At 41.3% G+C, this 22,111-nt stretch overlaps 1 protein-coding gene across 1 annotated transcript in view; it reads left to right on the top strand.

Annotated features, from left to right (window-relative positions):
* The window catches only part of LOC138796818 (gamma-aminobutyric acid receptor subunit alpha-2-like), a 132,550-nt gene extending 114,990 nt beyond the window's left edge, over positions 1-17,560 (top strand). Inside the window, exons 9-10 of the mRNA XM_069976520.1 lie at positions 12,084-12,286; positions 13,816-17,560. Coding sequence (XP_069832621.1) covers positions 12,084-12,286; positions 13,816-14,109 — 497 coding nt within the window. The 3' untranslated portion in view covers positions 14,110-17,560. The remainder of the gene's footprint in view (positions 1-12,083; positions 12,287-13,815) is intronic.
* Positions 17,561-22,111: the final 4,551 nt, after the last annotated feature.

Genomic DNA, 22,111 nt, shown 5'->3' with positions numbered 1-22,111 from the left:
TCTTTTATTTTGCCCTTTAAAGTTTCACTGTCACTTCACAAATGTTATAGAGACATGTCAAATGTTTTGATAGGTCTGGGTCTTCGTTTTTAGACCCATACCGATTAGGAGATAGAGCCAGGAAAAGACGCACTGCAGCATGTCCTCTCCCGGCTCTGTATCAAATGATCATACAGACTTAGGCTATGTTCACACTGTGTATGAGTCCGGCCGTAGTGCGAACCGCGAATATACACACGTAGTTTTGAGGTTGATGCGTTCGCTTGAAAGTATACGATATACGGCCGCACAGTGCACACTACGTATGAGCTTACGGCCGGATCGTATACGGTGCCGTGAAAAATGAACAAGACCATTGTTTGAGGACGGAAATGTTGAAACTCACGGCCGTGGATTTCCATGCGGTCCCGTACGGAGTACTTATTTCAGCCAAATTGAACTTGATTTTTCGATCCAAAAGGTTCTGTGTGTTTTACGGGGCTGGGCGAAGATTTCCAAGTAAATAACCTGCCTCAAATCGCTTCGAAACAAGCTAGGGAAGCATAACTGTACTACGGGTGTATGTTTGCGGTTCGTACGCATCCGGCCGCATGTTGATTTTTCCCACGCCCATAGTTTCAGCCGCACATGTACGGCGGCATATGAAATGCGGCCGGACTCATACGCAGTGTGAACTGAGCCTCATAATGGAGCTCTATGGAACTCAACTGATGAGTCAGAATGATCACGTAACTCTGAGCCAGGAGATACATGCGGCAGTGTCTTCCGATCGGTGCGGGTCTGGTCTCTCACAAAGCAAATTTAATACAGTATCACAAAAAATTTTGGGAAAACATGCCCCCATAATATAGGAGAAAAAGATATTGGATAATTAGAATGAGCTTTAACATACTAGAGATCTTATAGAGATACTGGGTAATGCAGATGTTTCTAACGCTAGTGCTGTTCATCACCTTAGTACATCAGTGTTAGTTGAGCATAAATGACCCAATTTCAGTATCAAATCTTCCCATAGCTTTAAATATATTTGTGGCCTGACAGTTTTTATAGTTCAGAGAAACAATGAGTTAAAGGTCATGTGACATCACAAAATGTTAATAATTCTAAAATCTAGCAATTTTCGTTCTGGATATTAAACCTAATAATAAGTTGACACTTCCTGTTCAGTAGAACACTTTTTTTGTCAATCTCCTCATTATCCCTGACAGGAATACAATGAAATTCACATAGAACATAGATAAAATGGGGTCATGCAATTTGCAATAGGTGATAATCAGAGCTTAACTCCCCTCTCCCTGCACAGGTCACAGAGCATGGATTAAAAAAAAAACTTATAAAAGTCAATAGGGTCCCCTCTGGTCAATTGTGCCAATGTTCATGAGAGTTGCTTTAAAGCATTTCTCTTAAAAAAAGGCGATATGTTTGTCTCCTTAATACTGTACTAAAAACTTCATTTAAAAAATTATGTTTAGAAAATTTGAACAAATTATTAAAGAAGTAGAATGAGCTAGTATCCAACATTCATTGGCTATGTTCACACAATGTTTTTTTCAGCTCAGTTTAAAATGACGTCCGTTATTTTGAGTCTAAAATAACGAACTCTATTTAGCTGTCTGGCCTTCCCTGCAATGACTGGTGTTTGCATATTATTCTAGTTTGGAGTTGCTAATTGAACTTTGGGTGTGTCTTAATTAAAAAGTCTATTGAATTTTATAGTAAAAACGGAGAAAGAACAGTGGTAAAAGAAAAACTGCCTGTGAACAACTAATAAAAAATGTCCGCTGTTTGCAAAAGACGTCCAAAGATAATGATCATGTTCATTATTTTGACGTCCGCGACAAAAACGTCCGTTAATCAAAACACTGTGCGCATTGGACATCCGTCTTCCCGTTGACTTGAATGCATTGCCATTGCAGTCAGTTAAATCGCGGCAAAAACGGACGTTACTTTAAATATGAAAATCGGCCGCCTTTTCAATATTTTTGACGTGTGAACATAGCCATTGTGAATTGTAAATTATGTCAGCTAACTTGTTTCCTGTATTTTTTTTTTTTTTTTTTAGCATTAGAACCTAAAGAACTTGTTAACTGATAGTCACAGAACATTGTCGTCTACATACCTATCCTTCAGGAGGAGACATAACGATGGCAAAATGCTGTAATATTATTGTTTACAACTGAGATAAAATGTCTCTGAAGACATTTTCAAAGTTACAGTTTTTTTTTCTCTATTAAAAAAGAGGAACTATATTCATTTCTTACAATATCTTATGAATATTTTATGCCTGGAACAATTTTTCTTTCCTCTGTAAAAAAAATAAAAAAAAAAATATAAAAATAAACACAAGTAGAATATACATGTTACGTTGTGAGAAAATATGCAAATAAACCCAAATTATCATTTCTTTCCCCAAAGTAGCCTGTCATCTGTAGCTGTAACAAAAGCCCAGATGCATGTGTGCATTATAATTATACAGATCTAACATTTTCACACATGACTCATTTTCTTACAGATGTAGAACTACAGTAGACTTAAGAAAAACATTTGCTACGGAGTAAAAGACAATTTATTAGGTTTTGGTGCCATACCATGATTCTGCAGATGCCTGTATAATAAAGGACTGCCTGGAAAACTGGGATACAGCCTATGGCTATGGCTGTATCCCAGTTTTCCAGGCGGTCCCCAAGGTTGCATCCACCCTCTCCATGGAGTGGGCAGATAGCGGGAATCAGAAGCCGATAGTTCAGGTTCGTACAAACCCAAACCTCAGCCGGTTCACTCATCTCTAGCCATCGCCAGAGAAAAAAAAAATTTAATGGCTTTTTATATTATGCGTTTAGCTCGAGATTTTCATATTTACTAACCATAGTCTTATAGATAATCTTGGAGTGTTTGCAGATTGCAGAAGTGTCCTTATTGCAACAGTCCGCATTCATTGTCGGAGACAGAAATATTTAAGAGAATATTTCATCATTACTGATCAATTTTTTGCCTGTTTCCCTAAATTAACCCCTTAGTGACCGCCAATACGGCTTTTTACGGCGGTCACTAAGGGTCCTTATTCTGCTGCCATCAGCTTTTTACGGCGATGGCAGAGAATAAGGCTGCGGGGCCGGGACGGCCCCCACCCCATCCCCCCAGCTACCGGAGGTAGCTGAGGGGTTGGGGCAGTGTGTGGGGTCCGTCCCGGCCCCCCCCCCTTACCGACGATCGCCGCTATTTACGTTATAGCGGCGGCCGTCGGTAAAGGGGATTACCGGTGCCGCCACCGCCTTTCATCTGAAATAAGTGTATATCAGACCCCACATCAGACCCCCCTAGTGCCCCGATAACTAACCCCCTCCCCCGGCGGCCATCATTTCCAAGATGGCCGCCGCCATCCCTGCGAACAAACGATGTCCCCGTCCCCCAGTCACCCCCCTTCCCCTTATACGTTACCTGATCCTGGAGCTCCTTCCTCTTCGGCGTCCTGGCTGGTTGTGAAGTGCGCATGCGCTTCACAACCAGCCAACTCTGGAAAATTTAAAGTGACAGAGACCAATTCGGTCTCTGTCACTGAACTATGATTACTGTGATAGAAAATATCACAGTAATTATAGTAATGAATGTACAAAGTAAAAAAAGTGACAAACATACAAAAAAATGAAACACACACTTTTTATTATAGTAATAATTGCAGTTTACTCCCAAATTACCCCTACCCCCCCCAGATTACCCGAAACCACTGCACGTTGCCCGTAACCACTGCACATTGCCCGTAACCACCGCACGTTGCCCGTAACCACTGCACATTGCCCGTAACCACCCCAAATTGCCAGTGACCCCCTCCAGATTGCCCGTAACCACCCCAAATTACATGTACCCACCCCAGATTACCTATAAGCACTTCAGTTTATCAGTAACAATCCCAGATTGTCTGTAACCCCTCCAGATTGCACATAACCACCGCACGTTGCCTCTGACCACGCCACAATGCCTCTGACCACCGCACCTTGCCTCTGACCACCGCACGTTGCCTCTGACCACCGCACCTTGCCTCTGACCACCGCACGTTGCCTCTGACCACCGCACCTTGCCTCTGACCACCGCACCTTGCCTCTGACCACCGCACGTTGCCTCTGACCACCGCACATTGCCTCTGACCACCCCACGTTGCCCGTAACCACCCCAGATTGTCTGTAAGCACTGCAGGTTGCCCGTAACCATCCTACGTTTCCCGTAACCACCCCAGATTGTCTGTAAGCACTGCAGGTTGCCCGGAACCACCCCACGTTGCCCGTATCCACCCCAGATTGTCTGTAAGCACTGCAGGTTGCCTGTAACCACCCCACGTTGCCCGTATCCACCCCAGATTGTCTGTAAGAACTGCAGGTTGCCCGTAACCACCCCACGTTTCCCGTAACCACCCCAGATTGTCTGTAAGCACTGCAGGTTGCCCGTAACCACCCCACGTTGCCCATATCCACCCCAGATTGTCTGTAAACACAGCAGGTTGCCCGTAACCACCCCACGTTGCCTGTAACCAGCGCACGTCGCCTCTGACCACGCCACGTCGCCTCTGACCACGCCACGTCGCCTCTGACCACCGCAGGTTGCCTCTGACCACCGCAGGTTTCCTCCGACCACCGCAGGTTGCCTCTGACCACCCCAAATTGCCAATGACCCCCTCCAGATTGCGGTAACCATGCCAGATTACAGGTACCCACCCGAGATTACCTATAAGCACTTCAGTTTATCCGTAACCAACCCACATTGCCCGTAACCACCCCACGTTGCCCGTAACCACCCCAGATTCTCTGTAAGCACTGCAGGTTGCCCGTAACCACCCCACGTTGCCTGTAACCACCCAAGGTTTCCGTAACCACAGCAGGTTGCCCGTGACCACCCCATGTTGTCCGTAACCACCCCAGATTACCTGTAACCACCTCAGGTTGCCCATAACCACCCCTGGTTGCCCGTAACCACCCCACATTACCTGTAATCTCATTTTTTTTATTTTATTTTAGTAACTGCGCTATTCTAATAACCATTACTAGCTGCGGTTTTGCTCCAGTAAATTGGCACTCCTTCCCTTCTGAGCCCTGCTGTGTGCCCATACAGTGGTTTATGCCCACATATGGGGTACCGTTGTACTCAGGGGAACCTGCGTTAAAGACTTTGGGGTACGTTTTCTCTCCTGTTCCTCGTCAAATTGAGAAATTTCAAACTAAACCAACATATTATTGGAAAAATTCGAGTTTTTCATTTTTACTGGCCAAATTTTTAATACTTTCCTCTAATACCTGTGGGGTCAAAATGGTCACCACACCCCAAGATGAATTCTTTGAGGGGTGCACTTTCCAAAATGGGGTGACTTTTGGGGGGAATCTATTCTGCTGACACTACAGGGGCGCTGCAAACGCACCTGGCGCTCAGAAACTTCTTCAGAAAAATCTGCACTGAAAATGCTAATTGGCGCTCCTTCCCTTCTGAGCCTGGCTGTGTGCCCATACAGTGGTTTATGCCCACATATGGGGTACCATTCTACTCAGGAGAACCTGCGTTACATATATTGGGGTGACATTTCTCTCCTGTTCCTCGTGAAATTGAGAAATTTCAAACTAAACCAACATATTATTGGAAAAATTCAAGTTTTTCATTTTTACTGTCTAATTTTGAATACTTTCCTCTAATACCTGTGGGGTAAAAATGCTCACCGCACCCCAAAATGAATTCTCTGAGGGGTGTACTTTCCAAAATGGAGTGACTTATTGGGAGATTTTACTCCGCTGGCACTACAGGGGCGCTGCAAACGGACCTGGCGCTCAGAAACTTCTTCAGCAAAATCTGCATTGAAAAAGCTAATTGGCGCTCCTTCTCTTCTGAGCCCTCCTGTGTGCCCATACAGTGGTTTACGCCCACATATGGGGTACCATTGTACTCAGGAGAACCTGCGTTACAAATTTTGGGATACTCTTTCTCTCATGTTCATTTTAAAAATGAGAAACTTTAATCTAAACGTATATATTATTGGAAAATTTTAATTTTCTATTTTTTTACTGCCTAATTGTGAATATTTTCCTCCAGCCCCTGTAGGGTTAAAATGCTCATTTTACCCCTAGATTAATTCTTTTTTTATCTTGTTCCTTGAGAAATTTCAAACTAAACGAACATATTATTGGAAGAATTCGAGTTTTTCATTTTTACTGTCTTCTTTTGAATACTTTCCTGTAATACCTGTAGGGTCAAAATGGTCACCACACACCAAGATGAATTCTTTGAGGGGTGCACTTTCCAAAATGGGGTGACTTATGGGGTTTTTTCTCTCTTCTGACACTACAGGGGCACTGCAAACGCACCTGGCGCTCAGAAATTTCTTCAGCAAAATCTGCATTGGAAAAGCTAATTGGCACTCCCTTCCTTCTGAGCCATGCTGTGTGCCCATACAGTGGTTTACGCCCACATATGGGGTACCGTTGTACTCAAGAGAACCTGCGTTACAAATTTTGGGGTGCTCTTTCTCTCATGTTCATTTTAAAAATGAGAAACTTTAATCTAAACGTATATATTATTGGAAAATTTTAATTTTCTATTTTTTTTACTGCCTAATTGTGAATATTTTTCTCCAGCCCCTGTAGGGTTAAAATGCTCATTTTACCCCTAGATTAATTCTTTAAGGTGTGTATTTTGCAAAATGGGTTCACTTATGGGGGTTTTCAGGATACCAGACTTCTAAATCCATTTAAAAAAAGAACTGGTCCCTAAAAAAATCAGTTTTGGAAACTTTCACGAAAATGTGATAATTTGCTGATACATTTCTAAGCCCCATAACACCCTAAAAAAGTAAAATATGTTTACCAAATTATACCAGAATAAAGAAGACATATTGGTTATGTGACTTAGTAACTAATTTATGTGCTACAACTTTCTTTTTTTAGAAGCAGAGAATTTCAAAGTTCATAAAATGCAATTTTTTTTAATTTTTCATGATATTTTGATGTTTTTCACAAAAAACACACAAAGTAGTGACCAAATTTTGCCACTAACATAAAGTGCCATATGTGACGAAAAAACAATCTCACAATCTCAGAATCGCTAGCATACGTTAAAGCATCACTGAGCTATAAGAGCATAAAGTGAGACAGGTCAGATTTTGAAAAAATAGCCTGGTCATTAAGGCCCAAACTAGCTGCAGCACGAAGGGGTTAATAGAGCAGAAGCAAACATGCTTGAATGCCACTCTACTCACTTGCTTGTAAACTGCCGAAGATAGTAGAGCACTACATTCAGTTACCTTCAGCAGCGCATGCTGCATGGGCCACTCTATTCTCTAAGACAAGGAACTAAGAACTTCCCATTTTTTTTTGGTCAGATTGGCCTTGGAGGCATTGTAGAATACCTGCAATACCCCATTATCTGTAATTTTTAGGTCTATATTCATTATGTTTGCTGCACATGTTTAAATGCTGTAACTAAAAGGATATCCCAATGCTATGCTACTGTCTGCCCATTACTAAGTGTACCAGTAAATTCCATTGTTCAAAGGTTTATACCATGGAGAGTTGGAGAGTGAGTATACCCAGTATTGTAGCTAAAGGCTTACAAGCCCCAATGCAAATGCTTAGCTTATCTATGCTCTTATAGATATGCTGTCTCTGGAAATTCACTTGCAAGCCCTTTGTTCATAGTAAGAGGAGGTAAGGCTCAAGCAGAATCAGGGGGGAGTGCAGGCACCTATAGACTTACGTACTTGTGCAGGACTGAAGATCCAGGATCTATTATTCATTGTTAACCTGCCGATTGAACAGCATAATCGATACCAAATTAAAAGGAATGGGTTAACAAAAAGGCAGGAATTTATCAAGACCCATTTTGTGGCTTGCACTTAAATATTTGCCATTTTCCTTAATGCACTTCTGCCCCCCCCCCCTCTTATCTCCTCTGCTCCTGTCAGTGCAGTCTCTAGTTTTATGACTTTACTTCTCTGACCTCCAACCTTTGTGACACTTCTGCCAGTGCTTGTTCACAAACCATTGTATACTGCTGGACATTGGAGCTGGTAAGACATGAATAGTCAACCTTACAGAGGACCCTCTCTGATTTATGGGCCAGGCCACAGTTGCACTTTGGTATGAGTCTGGCTAAGATGACAAAAATGCAGTATACTGTATGTGCCTGATTATATCACCTGTATGCATAGTGTGCAATGTACTGTATATGTATTTACATACATTTCTGATGAAAGGAGCATGTTTTTAAGATATTGTTGCACAAAACATATCATTTGGAAAATGTGAATTGAAAAGGGTCTTTACTCTGACAAAGTAAAAGTAATTAACTCAACCTTAAAAAGAAGCTGTCAGACCCTCTCTGAGGGCAGCAGAAAGTAGTGCAAGACATGCTGCTTTAAACTATTACTTATGTGGGCATATGCAGTAGTTTTGTTGAACTCAGTTTAATCATTACAGCGCAATGGCAGCACTGTGAGGCAAGAGGAAGTACATAGGGAGAAACCTGTCAACCGGCGACAGGTGGGCGGGAGAGCCTGCATCTCAGAAATACATTGGTCTCACAATGCTGCCATTGTTTTTCAGTTATTAGACTGTGAGAACTACTGCATATTATCACATAAGTAACAGAAGACTGAAATGTATGTGTCTGACAGGTTCCCTTTAGTCTTATTCTTAGATTCTTCAAATAAAACAATTATTTAACAAATCCACTAGTTTGGGCAAAAATTCCGTATTTTGTTTTCGTAAAGAAAAAATAAAGGGCTTAGGTGTCACTCTTGTCCTCGGGTTTTGAGTGCTATTGCATCTCAGTTCCATTAAAGTCAAGTTGTAATTTGTCACACAGGGGCATAGCTGATGTCTCCTGGGCCCTGGTGCGAGAGGCCAACTTGCCCCCCCCCCCTTTCATGACCAAGTGATGCTATTGGTGTGTGTGTATATATATATATATATATATATATATTTACACATCAAGACACATATTAACAATAACAGCAGCATATTGGAAGAGAAAGTATTATCACCGTACATATTACCGCCATACTGTTACCGACCAAATCCTGTATACTGAGACCAATATTACCAGTAATACCAGTATATAGGAAGGAAACATTACTGCCACACCACAATCACTACCATCACCACCATATTGTTACTGACCAAATCCATTAAACTAAATTACCTTATCCAGTCATATAGAGGTGGCCCCAGCTCTACACAGGTTCTATACACCATATACATTACAGTGCAGTTATAACAGGTGACTCACAGGAGACGTCTTTTCTGATCAGAGTTCTTTCCTTTTCATCTTCTTCTCCGTCCGTCCTGGGCCGTTATGAGAATTTCTCCGAGCCACAAATCCACAGAATCTGCCAGACATACATATTAGTCTCCTCACTCTGGCACCATCCTCATCTCTCTACAAACTGCACATCTGTATTAGCCCCTTTACACCCTCATTTAGTGGGTAGCCCTGACTCTATGTGACCCCCTAATAATATATGCCCCCCTCTGTGTATTCCCTCTCCCCCTATGTTGCCCCCCCAAATAGATGGCCCTTCCCCCCCATGTTGCCCTCCTTATAGATTGCCCCCTCTCCCCCCTCCATATATATGGCCCCCTCTACCCCCTCCCTTATATATGGCCTCCTCTCCCCCTCCTTATAGATGGCCCCCTCTACCCCCTCCCTTATACATGGCCCCCTCTCTCCTCACCCTCATTTATAGATGGCCCCCTCTCCCTTCTCCTTTATAGATGGCCCCCTCTCCCCCCACCCTCCCTTATAGATGGCCCCCTCTCCCCCCACCTTTCCTTATAGATGGCCCCCTCTCCCCCCAACCCTCCCTTATAGATGGCCCCCTCTCCCCCACCCTCCCTTATAGATTGCCTACCTCTCCCCCCTCCATATAGATGGCCCCCTTTCCCCCCTCCTTATAGATGCCCCCCCTCCTTTATAGATGGCCCCCTCTTCCCCCGCCCTCCCTTAAAGATGGCCCCTCTCTCCCCTCCCCCTCCCTTATAGATGGTCCCCTCTCCCACCCTCCCTTATAGATGGTCCCCTCTCTCACCCTCCCTTATAGATGGTCCCCTCTCCCCCCTCCCTTATAGATGGTCCCCTCTCCCCCCTCCCTTATAGATGGTCCCCTCTCCCCCTCCCTTATAGATGGCCCCCTCTCCCCCCCCTTATAGATGGCCCCCTCTCCCCCCTCCCTAATAGATGGTCCCCTTTCCCCCCTCGCTTATAGATGGTCCCCTTTCCCCCCACCCTCATAGATGGCCCCTCTTCCCCCCCCACCCTCATAGATGGCCCCTTTTTACCCCCACCCTCATAGATGGCCCCCTCTTTCCCCCCACCCTCATAGATGGTCCCCTTTCCCCCCACCCTCATAGATGGCCCCATCTTTCCCCCCCACCCTCATAGATGGTCCCCTTTCCTCCCACCCTCATAGATGGTCCCCTTTCCCCCCACCCTCATAGATGGTCCCCTTTCCCCCCACCCTCATAGATGCCCCCCTCTTTCCCCCCCCTCATAGGTGCCCACCTCTTTCCCCCCACCCTCATAGATGGCCCCCTCTTTTCCCCCACCCTCATAGATGCCCCCCTCTTTCCCCCCACCCTCATAGATGCTCCCTCTCCCCCCCCCCCCCCCGTGCAGGCAAAACTTAACTCACCTGACAACGCGCTCCCACGTTGACCCCCTCTCCCCCTCCATATATATGGCCCCCTCTACCCCTCCCTTATAGATGGCCTACTCTCCCCCTCCCTTATAGATGGCCCCCTCTACCCCCTCCCTTATAGATGGCCCCCTCTCTCCTCACCCTTATTTATGGATGGCCCCTCTCCTTTATAGATGGCCCCCTCTCCCCCCACCCTCCCTTATTGATGGCCCCCTCTCCCCCTCCTTTATAGATGGCCCCCTCTCCCCTCACCCTCCCTTATAGATGGCCCCCTCTCCCCCACCCTTCCTTATAGATGGCCCCCTCTCCCCCCACCCTCCCTTATAGAAAGCCCCCTCTCCCCCACCCTCCCTTATAGATTGCCTCCTCTCCCCCCTCCATATAGATTTCCCCCTTTCCCCCCTCCTTATAGATGGTCCCCTCCCCCCTCCTTTATAGATGGCCCCCTCTTTCCCCGCCCTCCCTTATAGATGGCCCCTCTCTCCCCTCCCCCTCCCTTATAGATGGTCCCCTCTCCCACCCTCCCTTATAGATGGTCCCCTCTCCCACCCTCCCTTATAGATGGTCTCCTCTCCCCCCTCCCTTATAGATGGTCCCCTCTCACCCCTCCCTTATAGATGGTCCCCTATCACCCCTCCCTTATAGCTGCCCCCCTCTTCCCCCCCTTATAGATGGACCCCTCTCCCCCCTCCCTTATAGATGGTCCCCTTTCCCCCCACCCTCATAGATGGCCCCTCTTTCCCCCCACCCTCATAGATGGCCCCTCTTTCCCCCCCACCCTCATAGATGGCCCCCTCTCCCCCCCCCCCCCCCCCCCCCCCCCCGTGCAGGCTGATAAAAAAAAAACTTAACTCACCTGACAACGTGCTCCCACGTTGACCCCCTCTCCTCCTGGTCTGTCCCCGGCTGCGCGGCTTCCGGGGGTGTCGCGTCTTATCCCCGGCAGCGCACGCATACCAGAGCCCCCTGGGCGCCGGAACCGGAGGTCAGGGCCCAAAGCTCTGGGATGCGCTCGCTACCGGGGATAAGACGCGACACCCCCCCGGCAGCCGCGCAGCAGCCGGAGGAAGACAGAGCCGGACTCTTGTGACCGCAAGCAAAATAATGCTTGTGGTCACAAGAATGAATGATCGGGAGGGAATCGCGGGGCCCTGAGCGGTAGCTACGCCACTGGTGTCACACAACCACAATGCTTATAATTTTTAGATCTCCCATCATAATTCTCTATATAAAATTATATAGTTATATAGTCTTACTTGCTGATATTCCATTGCCCTAACATTAGTATACTGGCTTATGCTTCAGTGTATTCCTGTGTAAGCCATTCTTAGTTGGGACCAAGACTCCGAGATAAAGGCATGCACTTATTGTAAAGACATTGATTGATTGATTGATTGATGTTTCATTTTGCTTCTAGGTGTCACAACTGTTTTGACCATGACAACCCTCAGTATCAGCGCTAGAAACTCCTTGCCAAAAGTAGCTTATGCTACTGCTATGGACTGGTTCATTGCTGTCTGTTATGCATTTGTATTCTCAGCTTTGATAGAATTCGCCACTGTTAACTATTTTACAAAGAGAGGATGGGCATGGGATGGCAAAAGTGTCGTCAATGATAAGGTAAGAATTTTTAGCTTTGGTAGATACAAATATTCATGGTTACTGTGGTTTATATTCAGGAGCAAATGCTATAGTTTATATACAGTATGTTAGTATACCTCTAAAAGCAGCCACTAACTCACTCTTACAAGTGACATCTTTTTTAATTGTGGTCATTTGTTGGCTAGGTTCACACCATGTAAAAATGATGGCCGTCTTTCATTAAAGTAGCTGCCTTTGTGTAAATAATGTCAGTTATATTGGAAATAACAGACCAAGAACACTATAAAAATGTGTTAGCCATAGAACACTCTTTCCACCCTGTTGCTACCCAAAGCACCAATCTCAATTTCATTCACACAATAGTGGCCTCCATTGGGCTACACACAGTACTAGTGTCACTATTAATAGTATCCCTCAAATAATTCTCTTTTGTGTATTATTTATTCCCCACAGTAATAATACACTCCCTTGTTCCCTCTTTGTGCCCCCACAAAGTAGTAGTGTTCCCTGTTCACCCACTCAAGTAACAATTCCCCTTTTGTCCCTACAAAGTTGCCAGCCAAAGTAATACCATCTTTATTGCCCACTGTGATAGTCCTTACTAGTAAAAGTTTTCCTTGTGTCCCTAAACAATATTGGCTCAAATTCTATGTTGACAGCTTGGTGCTGTGAAAGAACAAACCCTTTGGCACTCTTCAACCCCACATTCATAAAATATCTTGCAGTGTTAGGCTATGTTCACACAACGTATATTTTTGTAAAAGTATGGCAACAACGGCCATACTTTTTACGATAATATAAGTTGCCTTGTCTTCTATAGAATCCCAGCCGGAGTCAGTTTTCTACGGCCGCTATTCAATGAATAGTGGCCGCCGAAAACCCTGTCAGTGCACACTATGAAGCGAGTGGGTCCAGCAGCTCGCTTCATAATGTGCAGTGGGGAGTTCAGATGCAGGCGCGCACGGATGCACATCAGAACTCTGCGGCTGCAAAGATCATCAGTACTGGCCGGGATGATCTTTTCAGAGGCCGGCTGTTCCGTGAACCAGCCGGGTCACAGAGTGGCCGGTCTCTTACGTAGTCTGCACATGGCCGTACACATTTTGCACCAACTCTAAGTAAATCGATGATTACTCTTGCACCTTTTTAGCATAATACACACTATATATTGTATGATATTACTTTGCATATCTTTATAAGAAAATTTCTTTAGCTTGAGGCTATGTTCACACTACATTTTGTGAGGCGAAAATACAGATGTATTTTGATAATTATGTCTATAAGTAAAGAGCATGATCAATACTTGCCGTAATTATCAAAATATGGTCGTATTTTCACATAAAAAAACCTAGCCTGAATAAAAATACTTTTAACACTCATATTATTACTACATATTATTTTTATACTATATTATTATAATATATCATTTACATTATCCAAACAAACATCCCCTTCCCCTTTTCTTATTTACTTGCTTTTTTGTTTGGCTCTTATTTTTTTTGACAGAACAACTAACAACATTTTATATCAATTTACTCTTCTTTCAGAAAAAAGAGAAAGCATCTGTAATTAAGAAAAATAATGCCTATGCCGTTGCTGTAGCAAACTACGCCCCAAACATCACTAAGGATTCTGCTCTCCCAACAATATCAAAAAGTGCGACGGCAGATGCCAACAAAGCAAAACCACAGGAGGCAAAGAAAACATTCAACAGTGTTAGTAAAATTGACAGAATGTCTAGGATAGTATTTCCACTCTTATTTGGTACATTTAATCTGGTATACTGGGCCACTTATCTGAACAGGGAACTCGCCATAGAAGGGCTTGTCCTTTCAAAATAAAATAAGCACTTTGTTTGCTAAAGATGTATTGGCATTCTCAGACTCAGATAGATTGTTTTAGTATGTATGACAAATAACTTGTGAATTGACATATACAGTAAAGCACCTCTTATCTAAGAAGAGGGGGGAGGGGCTCTGTTAACGAAAATGAGCTTTGAATAAGTACTGTAGCAGTCCCGACGTATTAAAAAATACAAAAAAAAAAGTTTCTTCTTGATCGCAAAGTATTTTCACTTTGGATTAAGGTGTAACTGCAGTATATGAGAAAGGGATACTTGTTAACGGAGAACACATTTTTCTGAGACAATTTTTGATTTTCTTTATTGGGATCCTATTTTGTTAACTACAGTGTTAATCTTTTATATTATGATGCAATGTGCTTATGTACTAAAAGCCCTTCCTGATTCCATCCTTTAGGTGTAACATGCATTTCACAGAAATGATTAAAACCATGTTATGTCACATTGTTAAGGTTCATTCTTTCTTTACTTAGTACTAAAAGGAATGATTTCATTTGGTAACATTGTGTTGTGGTGTTTAACAAGTTGATCAGGGAAATTTGTACGTCTAAAACATTGATACCTTTGCTACAATGTGCTTGTTCACTGGAATTGCACTACAATTCTGTCCAGTCAATTGCCATTTTTTATTAGTAAGTGTCAAACGAAGCATCTGTGTAAATGACAGCATTATGTAACATGATGTATGGAAATATTCATAGCTGAAAGAATTACTATAATATTGTACAAAGCTATTTAATTTTTTGATACATTGTTATCCCAAAGTTGACCAAGTGGAAATGGGCATTTTACTGACTTGTTTACACCAGTGCTTTCTCTTTGGTAGCAGGAGGGTTCAGTAATCTCATAAAATGCAAAAGGTTATAACATTTTTGCAATAGTTGGAGTATAGTCCATACAACTTCAATGTATATAAGGGTGGGGTAAGTCTAGGCCAAGATTAAATTTCTCTAGACATACCTAGTTACTTTAATATGTTGTTTAAAGGGATATATCCACTTTAACATCCAATCCTTTAGATGGCCCGTTGCATTGAGAATAAGAAAAGGAATCAGCTTTACTACTATCCTACAGTTTTGTTTATACACCTCCTTTAAAGATCTTTGCATTTTTATGGTTACAGACTACAAATTAACTCAGACATGGTAGTAAGACATGAGTGAAGCATTCAACAATTAATTTAGCGAGGTTGGCAAATTTTGGGTTGGATTCGGGAAAATTTGCAAATCACATGCAAAGGAATTTAATTCTAACTGCCAAACTATAGTAGGTACAATAGTGGGACTATTACAGAGTAAGGATTTTTGCAACATAAGCTATTGCTACAGTGTCAAAAATAAGAAAATGACAGTTTTAAAAAAATGTCAATCAGCCAGTCAATCATTCAATTTCTGCCATAGACAGCAGTAGGCATTGGTGAACCAGTGGCGTAATATCAATTTTCTCCCAGGACAGCAGTGAACATTGGTGGACCAGCAGCATCAATTTGTATTTTCTACTAGCACAGCAAGTGACGGTAAATCAGCAGTGCATACTTACCTTTCCTCCATGGACATCTTTAGACACCGGTTGGTCAGAAACGTTAAATTAACCTTTATCCCAGGACAGCAGTGGAAATTCTAAAGCGGCAGCCCCATCAGGGGTAATGTCATAGTCCTAGAAGGCCTTAGAACAGTCACCTGGACATGGCAGCGGCAGCACTCTGACTGTATTTGACCCTGAGGGGCCTAGGACAGACACCTGGAGGTGGCAGTTGCAGCAATTTGACTCTCTTCAACCCTGCGGGGCCTAAAACAGACACTGGTAGGTGGTAGGGGCAGCAATCTGACTCTATTTGACCCTGAGGGGCCTAGGACAGACACTGGTAGGTGGCAGGCGCAGCACCCTGACTCTATTTGACGCTAAGGGGTCTAGAACAGACAATGGTAGGTGGCAGGGGGAGCACTCTGACTCTATTTGACCCTAAGGGGCCTAGGACAGACACCTAGAGGTGGTAGTGGCAGCACTTTGACTCTCTTCAACCCTGAGGGGCCTAGAACAGACACTGGTAGGTAGCAGGGGCAGCACTCTGACTCTGTTTGACCCTGAGGGGCCTAGGACAGAAACTGGTAGGTGGCAGGAGCAGCACTTTGACTCTATTTGACCCTGAGGGGCCTAGAACAGGCACTGGTACGTGGCAGGGGCAACACTCTGACTCTATTTGATGCTGAGGGGCCCAGCACAGACAGTTGAGGGTGGTTAATTTTTTCTTTAAAATATGCAAAAGAAGAAAGAAAGCCCCCAACAAATAGACACACACAGAACCTGTTTTTTTAACATGTCAAGTAAAATCACTGTAATCTGACATTTGAGCTGAATAGGCCATCCAACTGCCAAAAATTTAAATGAACACCCATTTGGTAACAAATTGCTGTGAATTTGCTTCCAAAAACAAATCGAATAGACAGCGAGATTTGCTTCACTTATCTCCAGCAGTAGTCGTATTCTCTTCTATAAGATAAGTTTACAGTAGACACAAGTAAAGTGCAGATAGAAGCAAGTATAAAAGCAGGGGTTGTAGTCTGTAAACATAAAAATACACAGGTTAACATAGGAGTTATAGGGACAAAAAAATATTGACGATGCAAAGTTGGTGTTTTTTAATTTAAGATACCATGAAGTAATACAAATTGGCTGCTAAGACTGGTATACATTTAAGCACCTGAGAGCAAAAACAAATAATACTTTTTTAAATTTTATAGGATGATCACTACCTGGCACTGTGTTCTTATGCTTGTTGCAGTAGTAAAAATGTCATTCTACTTTCTGTAATGAAAGCCATAATATGAGCACCTCTATCAAAAATATTCAACCAGAGAACTTTATTTCAGTTTGTCAATATTATTTACTGTTTCTGGACAAATCTCATGTCGTGACATTTAATTGCAAATAACCTTTGCAACATTAAGGATGTGTTCCCACAGCATTTTAAAGGCAAAAGTAGGGTCTTATTTTGATAAATACGGCCATAAATAAAGAGAATGATCAATATTTATGACAGTTATGGTATTTTGCTCTTATTTGTATGTGTGAACATACCCCCAGCATAAAAACCCAGTAGGCATACAGTATAATGTCCTACAAAATGTTGTTTCAGTGTTTATGTACAGTATCACATACAGGATAAGAAGAAACTTTATCAGAAGGCACAGTAGATATTAAAAATAATTTAAATGAAATATCAAAGTGTACTATTATAAAAAAAACTATTGTCAGTTCATTCCAGTTTTATCATAGCAATTTTCTTTGCATGACAACATAATTGCCAAGGTCACAAATGCAAAACTACAACGTTTAGGCAGTTTCAGAGGTTATCTCATGTGCTTGACAATTTGATTTGTATTTAATGGTATTATGGAAATATTTACCTTTTACCTTCTATTGTTGACTCAATAAAGAAAATTTGAATTTCAAAATGAAAAAAGTTTATTTTCACTCACTAAACAAAAAACAACTAAAACAGAATATCGAGCCAAACAAGGTTAATTCTTGTTACATATTTTATAACATTTTATTTTCTCTTGTGTGGTATGTATGATCTTTTTTCTTTCTTATTCTTTTTCAAAACAACATTATGTTAAATTATCTTGAATCTTTATTTGATTAGGATATCTTTTCTTTACAATAAATATTAAGTGTTGCTGGGGGATAATGTATTATATAATAGCTGTTAGGCAGGGGGGTAAAGGTTGTCATACACCTTCAATAAGTTACAATCAAATGATCATTTGACTGTGAGTTATCTCTCCCATCCAGCCCCTGTCCTCCCGATACACAGAAACATTTAGCATGGTCCAGCATTCCTGTGTTCTTTATGGGGAGGATTAAGTCGCAGCCAGAGAGTTCTGACAGTGGCTAATCTCTCAAGGGTCGGGTGGGGATTCTTTATTACCCATTACACCCAACCCCTATCACCACTGACATCATCTGTTTGTGGTAGCTCGGAAGAGCCTTATACACCTTATACCAATGACTGAACTCACCAAAGTACTCACTCACGAAAGCATAAGGAGTATAAGTATGAGGAAAGTATATGGAAATTTTAAGTATTGGAGTTTTTTTTGTCATACCTGGGCTCTGAAATCTGAGGAAGCCACGTCTTTTTTTTGTCATACCTGGGCTCTATATTCTGAGGAAGCCACGTCTTTTCCCTCGGCCACCTCCTCCCTGGTCCAAGCAAAAATGCCCCCCCCCCTCTTCTGGAGTACCCCTTTAACGATTTTTGGTAGTGTGAGAGCACTGTGAAAGATATCAAGCCCAAAATATTGAAGTTATTTTGCCTCTGCTGTTATGATGTTGTTTATTGGTTTAGAAATGGTTTATCATTGCTTGGTAATTGTGTACCTAGATCGTTTATATGTTATTGTTAATTTTCAGGCAAAGGGACGAGGTGAAGCAGAGCACTTTATCCATATGATAGAAATATATCTAGATATATATTTTCATATATGTAATTGAAAGTAGAACAGGTAAATTGAATCTGGATCTTCCATTGAGGTGTGTGCAATATAACAAACATAGTTACTGGCAAGCAATAATACTGACTCACATATATAAACTTTACATAAACTTAAATACATACAGTAAGTATAACGCAGGCTACAATATACAGTGATTTTGGTTCATTACCTTTAAATATTTACTGATGTTCAATTATCTGCTTTCATTTGTATGTATGGAAATGGGAGTGGTGGATTCTGAATTTAAAATTTCAGAAATGAAAGATATACTGTAGCACCGTCAAAGCTATTATAAATATATGTATAAAGTAACATATACTGTATATAAGAAAAAAATCTGTAAATATTCCATATAGAATAAATGTTACTTTAATTTGTTCTCGAGAAGGGCTGTTTGCAATATAATTGGCCAACCTTTTTTTTTTTTCCTGTAATTAGTACTAACTTACACCTCAACACTAACTTCATAGTATGCTGATTTAGTATAACATTACATCTCAAGGCTATGTTCACACAACGTCAAAAATATTGAAAAGGCGTCCGATTTTCATATTTAAAAAAACGTCCGTTTTTGCCGAGATTTAACTGACTGCATTGGTAATGCATTGGATTCAATGGGAAGACGGACGTCCAATGCACACAATGTATTGAAAAACGGACGTTTTTGCCGCGGACGTCAAAATAATGAATATGAACATTATTTTCTGACATCTTTTGCAAACAGCGGACGTTTTTTATTTGTAGTTCACACAGTTTTCTTTTTGTTAACTTTTCCGTCTCCGTTTTTGCTATTAAATTCAATGAACTTTTCAATTAAGCCCCATCCAACGGCCGATTAGTAACCAAACTAGAATAATGTGCAAACATCCGTCAGTGCACTAAGGGGAGGTCAGGTAACTAAATAACGTCCGTTATTTTAGACTCAAAATGACGGACGTCATTTTAAATGGAGCTGAAAAAACGTTGTGTGAACATAGCCCAAGTCTGAAAATATATAATATACATTTAATTTACATCTGGCTTCCAATAATGTATGTAGGAAACATAAAATGATCACTCCCATTTATTAACATCTGTGGTTGGCTATGTTCACACAACGTTTTTCCCTTTTCTTTTTTGAAAAGAAAAATGTTGGGGTTTGGCCGCTTTTCAGTGCAATGGCGGCTGTTGGTACATTATTGTAGTTTAAGTGGACTGCTTGCCCTTTGGATGTGTCTTTAATTGAAAAGTCCATTGAATTTAATAGTAAAAACGCTGAAAAGGACGGTGAAAAAAAGAAAAACTGTGTGAACTAAAAGAAATAACATCCGCTGTTTGCAAAAGACGTCCAAAAATAATTGTCATAATCATTATTTTCACGGCCGTATAGACAACGTCCATCATTTCATACACTGTGTGCATTAGACGTCCCTCATTCCATTGACTTCAATTCATTGCATTGAGGTCGATTACATTGCTGCAATAACGGTCGTCTTTTTTAAACAGAAAAGGCAGCCGCATTTTCTCTTTTCTTTTGTCGTTATGTGAACATAGTATAATAATGTTTATTTATTTATTTATTTTTAAAGTGATTGGCGGTTAAATAATTTTTAACCTACTTTAGTATCCAAATCGATAAGAGCTCATGGTCAGACATTAAATGTATTTATAATATGGTTTGCAAAGATTATCTGATATAAAACTCACCTGCATTAAGAAATATTTTACCGATCAATGTAACATCTTTGAGGTTTGCTTTTAGTGAGTTTTAGAGAATAATAAGTAACTTGATTCCCCAGTTGTAATCTGTGGTCTGATAGAAGTGGTAAATCAATTCACTCATCTGTACTAATGATGAAAGAATCAGGGGCTTAGAGCTCAGAAGAAAATAGATTTTTTTTTATTGTTAGGTTTTACAAAATTTTAAAACTGCTATATAAAAAGTCACAATCTATAACTGTAATAAAATACTAGAATGCATATTCTTACAGGAAGAATCACTTATTTGACTTTGATTCTTTTCTCTGTCCTGTTCAGAATATTGGCAAGAACACATTGCTTCTGAGATGAAACAAAGTCTTCTTGAAAGTAAAGACAGTGATGAATACATATATACTTTAACTAAGTATAAAGACAATGGAGATTACTGTCTGGTACTTTAAACAAACAGGGATATGTGAAAAATAGATACAAATCTAGTATATTTCACCTGCCATCTTTGTTCCACTATAGATGAAACATTACAGTGGTCTGCAGCAACTGGATCACATGGCCATGTGATGTTATTCCACTATTAACCCAGCCTCATTATGGTCTAGTCCTCACTTAGGATGACAATATATCATCAGAGGATTGAGGAGTTATTAAAAAGTCATAAAAGATTTTGATTTTTGCCTCAAATTCTGACACTTTAAATGTGTTGTTTTTACTGTAAAAGAGATGGGCTGTTAGAATATTAGAAAGACTAATGAAAGCTACTCTGGTATATGGTTAGGCAAAACAAAATAAAGCCTGGTCTAAAGTTAAATAGTTTAAATGAGTTGTCCCTTTTTTATTGTTCTTCTATTATGCATAGGACCTTATAGAGTTCCTTATTAAACATTCTGTGCACATTTCATTTTTTTTTTACCAATGCAGTCATTTTCTTTTTTTAGTTTACAAAAAAGATGCAACACACAGGATAGCCCATTGACAGCCATGTGACCCATCATGGAAAAAATTGACCCATAATATTCAGTTGACACTTATCACATATAAGATGAAGAATAGTAGTCTTTTGAATAGAATATATATCTCAGCTTCATGTTTGTCACTGTTAGGCTATGTTCACACACTGTGTCTTTTTGCCCATTTCAGGGCTGTCTCTTAAGACAACCATCATAATGAAGTCAAATAATGGCCATTATTTTATAATGACAACTGTTATTCATAAAATCATTCTCTTTTTTCTGGGATGAATATTGTATAAATGAGTTGTCAGCTAAATGCTAGGGGGTCACATGGTGTGTGCATGTGTTCGCAGATTATACCATTCTACTGCATAGGGATGGGAATTACTACACTGGTAGAAGAAAGGAACCTGAGCAGGATATTTAAAACATGCATATTAGAAGAGTACATGATTTCATTTTTCTATAAATGTAAAAAAAAAAAAAAAAAACACTAGAAATGGACAACCTCATTAAGATTATCTGTGTTCTATGTATTCTTCTTTCTTCTCACCCGAGGTGAGAATATCTAGAACACTAGCTTAGTGTTAACTGCAATATAGCAAAAAAGTGAGTCCAGCATAAACTTAGTGAGATGATTGTCAGCAAGAATAACTGCTAAGAGTAATATGCCCCCAAAAAACTACAACCTCGGTGACCTTTATAGAAAGCTCAAAACTAGTCATTTAAAAATGAAATGATTTATCTTGGCTGAGGTGTAACCATCCTATTAGGTTTACCATACTAGGGTTCCTCTGCATAAAAACAATAATAGAAGGAGGAAGGAAGTACAAAT

The sequence above is a fragment of the Dendropsophus ebraccatus genome, chromosome 7 (genome assembly GCF_027789765.1).
Source record: "Dendropsophus ebraccatus isolate aDenEbr1 chromosome 7, aDenEbr1.pat, whole genome shotgun sequence".
Lineage (NCBI taxonomy): Eukaryota > Metazoa > Chordata > Amphibia > Anura > Hylidae > Dendropsophus > Dendropsophus ebraccatus.
Note: the sequence above shows the minus strand (reverse complement) of the source record. Positions and strands in the feature narration are given on the sequence as shown.